This window comes from Sturnus vulgaris, unplaced genomic scaffold (genome assembly GCF_052056855.1).
Source record: "Sturnus vulgaris isolate bStuVul1 unplaced genomic scaffold, bStuVul1.hap1 Scaffold_610, whole genome shotgun sequence".
Classification (NCBI taxonomy): Eukaryota; Metazoa; Chordata; class Aves; order Passeriformes; family Sturnidae; genus Sturnus; species Sturnus vulgaris.
Genome location: NW_028276586.1, coordinates 22,986 through 30,385, shown reverse-complemented (window position 1 = coordinate 30,385; position 7,400 = coordinate 22,986). Strand labels below are relative to the sequence as shown.

The 7,400-nt window shown below is 41.7% G+C and overlaps 1 protein-coding gene and 1 long non-coding RNA gene across 9 annotated transcripts in view; one reads left to right on the top strand and one right to left on the bottom strand.

The window, feature by feature from the left end:
- The first annotated feature begins 694 nt into the window (after positions 1 to 694).
- On the top strand, positions 695 to 6,857 carry LOC148217566 (uncharacterized). 6 transcript variants are annotated; one of them, XR_015800986.1, is made up of 5 exons: positions 695 to 1,425; positions 2,516 to 2,608; positions 4,587 to 4,741; positions 6,316 to 6,379; positions 6,582 to 6,857. It is a non-coding gene; the product is annotated as an uncharacterized LOC148217566 (long non-coding RNA). The 6 variants fall into 6 exon arrangements; XR_015800987.1 differs by lacking the exon at positions 6,582 to 6,857 and having other exon boundaries at positions 695 to 1,111; positions 1,299 to 1,425; positions 6,316 to 6,573; XR_015800989.1 differs by lacking the exon at positions 6,582 to 6,857 and having other exon boundaries at positions 695 to 1,111; positions 1,299 to 1,425; positions 2,439 to 2,608; positions 6,316 to 6,573.
- Positions 4,276 to 7,400, bottom strand: part of LOC148217564 (islet amyloid polypeptide-like) — a 26,102-nt gene continuing 22,977 nt past the window's right edge. Inside the window, exons 4-6 of one of the 3 annotated variants that reach the window (XR_015800981.1) lie at positions 6,962 to 7,058; positions 6,689 to 6,825; positions 4,276 to 4,712 (exon numbers count right to left, since the gene is read on the bottom strand). Coding sequence is in view for 1 of the 3 variants with exons in the window: in XM_088158547.1 (XP_088014673.1) it covers positions 4,523 to 4,712; positions 6,689 to 6,823; positions 6,962 to 7,041 (405 nt within the window). In the remaining 2 variants the exon portion in view is untranslated. Of the gene's footprint in view, positions 4,713 to 4,895; positions 5,000 to 6,688; positions 6,826 to 6,961; positions 7,059 to 7,400 lie in introns of those variants that run through there. The other 2 variants (XM_088158547.1, XR_015800982.1) reach the window with 2 other exon arrangements.

Genomic DNA, 7,400 nt, shown 5'->3' with positions numbered 1-7,400 from the left:
CCTGACCCGCTGCAGCACACGCTATTTATGTGGAAGGGCCGGCCAGGCCAGCCAATCAGAGCCCGAGGCAGTTCCGGCCCGCCTATCAGAACCCCCCATTCCCGCCACGTTCGGCTCCACCCCCATCAGTGCCGTCACCGTGTCCCCGCCCACTGTCCCCGCCTCCTCCCCACTCTCCGCCCCCGCCGGGCCGCCAGGGACCGCCCCTAACAGTAAATATGGCGGCGCCCGTCCGGTCACGTGATACCGGACAAATATGGCGGCCCGCATGAATTTCTGCGCGCCGGCGTTATGATCTGCGGGGATGTGCTGTCGAGGTCCCGCGGGGGGGTGGGCCGGCCGGCTGACGCGGCGGTGAGCGGCGGTGTTGCGGACGGGTGACCCGGGGGACGCTCGGGTCCCGCGGGGGGGCGAGACGCCGTGGGGCGTTGACGAGATGATGCCAAGAGGCGGGCCGCGGCGCCGAAGTTCGGGGCGGGAGGGACAGCGACGGCGGAGACGCGACGAAGTCGGGCGGAGGGCCGACCCGGTGCCGCGCGGGGGGGCGTGGGCGGCATCGGGACCGGCATGGCCGCGGCCAGCAGGGGACGCGGCGATACCGACACTGGCACGGGGTCCGGCGCTGCTCTCCTGCTCCGCCGCCAGGCGGCGCTGCGCTGCCGTCCTGCCGGGGCTCTGGTCACACTCCTGCTAATCAATAATCCTAATCCATAATTTGGGGTTGGTTTTTTTTTGGATCGTGACACTTGGCACAGGAGGGACATTGCCGGCACAGCCCCTCCCCTGCAGAGCCCAGGGAAAAGACGTGGTCGCTGCCTTTTTTCCTTAGGAGCTCTCTGTGCATTTTGTCTTTCACTGTGTGTGACCACCTCCTTTCAAGGGCAAACTCGGCTGTCTTCCTGACTCACAGCTGCTTTTATTGCTAAGTTTTCTTTGAAAGAGACATGAGCAGCTGGAACACCGAGCTTGGATGTTGCTGCTCTGCTGGAGAGAGGGGACTGGGGTGTGGAAGGAGTGAAGAACCCCCCAGGCAGTGTGGCGCTGCAGCTCTTACTCGGACTGAGCCTCGTTTGTGGAAATTGATGCTGTTCTGTGCTTCACTAGAAAACCGGTATTTTTTCTTTCCTTCGGGTTATATTTTACTTGTGCATGAATTCAGCTGTGTAATTGCATTCAAGTGTGCAGCCAGTGTGGCCACCTCTGTTTTCCTTTCATTCCTCGGGCAGTAGCAACTGCAGAACCCTATTCCAGGTGGCAATGATTTCTATATTTCAATAACATATTTGTTCTTGATGCAGCACAGCAAGATAGCAGCCATGAGTTTCTAGAAGGGTGTAGGGGTGAGAGGCTGCAGGGCCGGAAGAGCAGCGGTCATATCAGCAGGAGAAGGCTTTCTTACTTCTATTTGTTGCATATCGGGCATAGGTAAGTGCAATGGGAGTGTTCTGTGGCTGCAACAATAGCCTTTAATGCATTAAAAAGTAAAAGCCTTGTGTAGAAAGTGGGGGGAAACAACAGAGATTTAAAGAGTTTATAAGTGACTAACATAAGTAGATGCAATAAAAGGTTAAACAAGGAATGCTAATGGGTAATACTGAGCGATATATCCTTAGACAAAATATTCCTGCTTTATTTTATGCTTGTGCACTTGGACTTTTTTAGGACTGGCTTTGTATTTAAACATTGCCTGATATGCGGCGTGTGTGACTTCATTACTTACATGCTAAAAAGCAGAGGTTTAGTATCTTCGGTTTTTTAAGGGGAATAATGCCATGTTTATCACATTGTCTGTATTCTTAATTTTCCTCTTTTGTATTTTTTGTTTGCTTGCATATTCTCTGAAAGGTGTAGGGAAGCCAGATGAATTGAAAAAGAATCCAATCTATCTAAGGCTCGATTCTCAAGTAATATTTACATCCCTGAAGAAGCCTAGAAATACATAGTGGGATTTTTAAAAATGCACAGAAAATTCTGGCCATGCTGTTTGCAGAGCTGATGAAGTAATGCTTAAATGCTTATTAGTAATTAATTCATTATTAAATAAATGTATTTATTTTCTTTTTTCCATTACAGTCCATTCTTTTCCTGGCTCATTTAGCCCTGGACTGTGCTTGTATCCAGCCTTACTATGGCTAGATGCTTCGTCTCTGAGAGGCCAAGTGCAGCAACAGCAGGAGGGAGGGAGCAGAGCTGTCTTCTCAAGGGAGTACGGGCGGGAACAAATCTCACTGAAGGAAGTTTCTCAAGATGCTCTGGCTGATGAATTAACTAACGTAGCTCAGAATGAAAGTTGATTTGGAGTCTGAGGTGCTGGTGGTGTGGGGTTTTTTTACCAAATCTTTTTCTCTTTGATTTTAGTTTGAACGGTTCATACCAAATGCAGATGAGATTCCTGTCAACTAACTCTAGTTATCTTAATTCTAAGTGCTCATTTTCAGCTAATTGTCTAGACACTCTCTATCATCAGCGAAGAAATAGAGGCACTTCAGGAGTGATTAATCCTATCCTAAAATAGGTGTCTAAGCTGGGATGAATTGGAAGTAGTCTTCCTCCACCAAATAGCAGGAGAGCGCTGACAACTGGTTAGACAAAGAGGAGCTAAAGACAGGTGAGATGGTCCCCCTCTTTTCTCTCTTGGTGGTTTCACTGACTTAGGAACCGAGTTAGATTTTTCAGTATTTGTGGAATAATTTGATTGTGTGAAATAGATGCTGGTATCCAATCCACCAGATTCGAGTGTGTGAGGCAGAAAATCATGTACCCAGTTTCACTGGTCCTGTGCATGGACAGCCTGTGCTTTGTTAGTGTTTGTCAAATGGTAGCTGAAAAAACAAAATCTGGTGCATAAAGCGTGGCTCATATTCCGGGCTGGGATCAGCCTAGAGATCAGCAGCTACCCACAGGGAAGGCTCCACTTGGTTACTGCTCTGTACAAACAATCTCGCAGTGACACTTCAAAGCTGTCCTCTCTCTCATTTGTTTTCTGAAATGTTAATAAATGAAATAAATATTCTAAATTAAAAACAAATTAAACGCACAGTGTGTGTGCAGCGTAACTCAAAAGTAACTGGAATGGAAGGCATTTCAAGCTGGCAGAAGTATTAGTTCAATGGCATATAAACGGTTTTCTCAATAAAATTCAGAATTAATATCCATTAGAACTTTAATGAAGGTTGAAACTTCCCTCAATAAAGAGAGTAATTAATAACACTTTTTACAGTAGGAATCCTGTACTTTTTATTCCCATGCATTTTTTTGTGTGTGAAATGATGTGAATATGCCATTTAACATTAAATTAGCAAAAATGTTTCTATTTCGAGGTATACTTTGTAATGGAAACAAACCAACTGAAGGCAGTTATTGAACTTTCATTTGCCTCTCCAGAACTAAGGTTCTGCTGAATGTTTTTCGTAATTGGACAATAATGTTTTTCGGACAACAGTGAACCCTTCACTGAGGAAGTGTGGACAAAACAGCCATTTCTGTGAAATGAAACAGCTCACCTCTATGAAAATTTGCTTAAAATTTAAAGGAACTTAAAGGTTTTTAAGCCTGCCCTGATTCTGGGCTGAGATAGGAGAAAATAATGCCGTCAGATTCTCATTAAGGTCTGCCCATCTCTGAAATATTTCCCCTGGATTTTGGTAGCAATTTAAGTATGCCAGTGGAAAAAATTACTGAGATTCTATGATGTGTTTTGGTTCTTGAGCTACTCATTGTTTTTTCTCTTCCCTTTGTTACTGTAGTTAAGGAAAGGAATACCCAAGGACGGGAGTTTCTCCTAGATTGTATCAGAGCTATCTCTTATTCATATTTATTATACTTACATATATTATTATACTTATTATGCTTACATTTTACTGATATCATCTTAACATAAGAACTGCAAATCCTTAAAATCCCCTGCTCAGTAGGCACAGAAGTCTGTGCTGCAAGACCACGTTTCCTTGCTTGCTGTATGTTATAGTGGAAACAGGCCAATCAGTTAACTGCATAATTGTCTGATTATGGTGCACAATGCAGCATCTTTTCTCATCTAGTTGTTCCTTCAACTGTACCAGACAAGATGCTGTAGATGTTTAAAAAACAGAAGATTCTTCTGTTTTACTTTCATTAGGACATAACTTTTGCTAGCATTCTGATATTTATTGTTCTTTAATTAAGGCGGTTTCTTTCTCTTACCAGACTGTGACTATAAAGACATACACATCATGGGTTATCTTTTTCATCCTTTTAATAATAATAATAATAATAATAATAATAATAATAATAACATTGTTGCCATTACTTTTCCATTTATTATCGTGACAGATTTTTACAAAGGATTTTAACAAGCAGATTTCTGGAGTTCTTAATGGGGTTGGAAGAATAGCCTATGCATGTCATTGTACATGCATGGTGGAATGATGAACATAAATCACATACCCCCACACACACACAGAGAAAACAAGGCACTGGTAAGACTGTACAAGTAATAAATGACCGAGAGGTTGTTGATACAATAAAAACTGAGCTTCTAGTGTCAGCAGCCATCTCCAGAGCCTAAAGCTGTGCGTGGCTCTGGGGCTCTGTCCCTCTTTCCGTAGGTGTTGGAGCCCACGTTGGTGGGCGGGTAAAGGGCCCCGGCGCTGCCGCTGGAGCGCACCAGGAAATCGGCCAAGCGCTGCGTCACACACGTGGCCGTGTTGCATCTCCTCTTCTCCAGCTGGTGACTGCCAAGGTGAAACAAAGACAGCCAGCAGTAAGTCAAACAATGAGCCATCGAGTGTGCCACTTCTCATAGTCATTTGAGCTCTGCTAATGTGGGAGTTCTTTTAATATGTGCACAAATACAGGAACATTAGAATCTTCCCACCACCTACTTTGTTCCTGAAAAAAATCCTTGTGCTGGGTGCTATTATCAGTTTTAATGATGGAGGTTATTCAAATGCAGAGACATGAACTGTCATATGTCGTTTTTATTGATATCCTGCACAGCAGTTTATGACATTTAGAAGACCTGTAATGATAGTATAGGTGAGACACAAAGTGAAAGCAATGATTAAATGTTTAACTTTCAGCTGAACTTCTAAATCTATTTAGAGCTCTTGCTGATATCATGAGGATTACTAACATAATGATGATCACTAACATTTATTCAGTTCTCATGTTTTCACAGAATTACATCCTGCTCTCACTGAAGTGAGTGGTAATATTCCAGTCCACAGCAAGTGGATTAAACCCAAAGACTCTTTCTCCCATCTGCACCACATATCATGAGAAGTAGCAGGCATTGCCAGCTTCTGCCAACTGCAGAATCACTTAGCATGGTCTTTTGCTCTGTCTCTCTTCCCACTTAGCTCTGACTAAACAGAGGTTTCATCTAAAAAAAAAAACCTGCCACATCTCTTTTGAAACACCAGCAAATTGAAAGTTCTGTTGTGGTGAGAGAAAATCCTTTGCTGAATGATACTTTAAAGAGTGTCCGAGGAAGGATCCGTATCTAGAAATAACATTTTATGATCTGAACCGACAGATCATTTACAGAACTCCACGTAAAACCTATGTAGCACGAGGGGTTTTTTTAAATTGCAATGTAATGGTTAGCTTGGGTTTTCAGACTTGTTTCTTAGATTACTGTGTTCTTCCTTCAAACAGAAATACTTGCTCGCAGAGATTGCCTACTGAGTTGTTGCATATTTTCTTGGACTTCTTCATGCTGATATGGCATGAATTAGATATCACTTTGTGGCTAAAATTTACTGTGAAGAGCAGCTATATCCCAGTTTCAAACTCTGAGCAGTTACCAATGTGTTCCTTTGCTTACTGATTATTAAATCTATCATCTAAAATGTCATATAACCTTTTGAAGTTATTTGTATTGATCTAATAATACCAGAGGAAAGGCAGCTATGAAAGGAATGTCTGTCTTATACAGGTTCTTGATTAGTAGATAGGCAGCAGTTCTTAAGCAATTAATATTTTAAATGTGTAATTGCATTACAAGAAAATTGTTGCATAGGGCTTTATATAACCTCCCATTGACTTTCATGGATATTTCTTTTGGTTTTATTCAAGTCCTTACCACACAAGGTTCAAATAGCAACTGGTTCTCACAGAGGTCCTGAAATTGAATTTATAAATAACAATATATTTCAGACAAGTGAAATTCTCTCAGAATCAATTTCCTCTTTTCCTTCTTCCTATGATTAATATTTAATTATGTGATTTTAAATTTGCTTAATTACTGAAAGCATTTTTACCATAAAATAATTCCATTCCAGTAGAGCTGCAGTATTATTAAGAAGGGTATGTTTTCTTTTCTTTCCCCTCCAGGCTTGGAAATCTGATGAACTTTTTAAAAAGGAAGGCGCTTGCAAAATGCACCTTTCTTCACAAGGTAATGTAGAGTTTGCAGCCTCTTTAATTTAAGAAAGTTTATAATCGTAAAATGATCAAATGATTTGAAACAAAGTCCCTGGATTTCACTTTCGACCCTAAATGCTTTGATCTTTTTGTTACAGAAAAGCTGATCTTTATGCTTATAGGAAAGCTCTGTTTAGTAGAAGGATATTTTAATATCTTTTTTTTTTTTTCCTGAGGGAAAAAAAGCAGAAGCAAAGTCTCTCAAATAGCAGGATATCACTGGAACAAAGTTTGCTTCATGATTCAATCTGATATGGCTGGAAGAAACAAGGAAAATCAATACCTTTTTGTCTTTGCTGCTGGTTGTTCTGGCATTTCCTCACTGAGTCCTGAGAGTGTATTGTGTGACATTACAGGCAACATCCATCCTTGTCTCTTGGAAGTACCATCAGATAGATCATCAGCCAGAGACAGTAATCTCTGAACAACAATAAAACAGTGAGCTTGAATAACTCTATTTTTATATTATTTAAGACATGAAAGCAAAAGCAACTCATGCAATAATCTGAACACCTTTTTCCCTAAAAAGAAATAAACATGATTATTTGTCACTCACCCCTCAATAGGTGTAGCTTCCAAACAGCTCAGAGTGACAGAAAGTGCAATGAAGAAAACTGACAACTTCAGGTTGCGCATCTTCCCTTCCAAACTTTCTGAAAAGAACAGTGATTGAAAACTGAAAGCTAACCCAAATACTCTTCAGCACATCCTATCACCGATGCCCATTCTGTCCTAAATCAAGAGCAATTAGTCTTTTTCACGGGCTAGAGTGAGAAAAATGATCCCTTCAAGTTTAGTGACACAATTCAGTTTCAGAAATATAGCTCTCAGCAGTAAATGCTCATTTTCCATCCAGTAGTTTCAATCCTATCCCTTATCTCTGATTTGCGTTTCCTGACATATCCCAGTCTCAAATTCTGGTCCCCAGTGCAGTTTACTTTAAAGCTGTCTTAGTCTTTTCCTGAAAAAATGCTCTTGATTAATAATAGGGGATA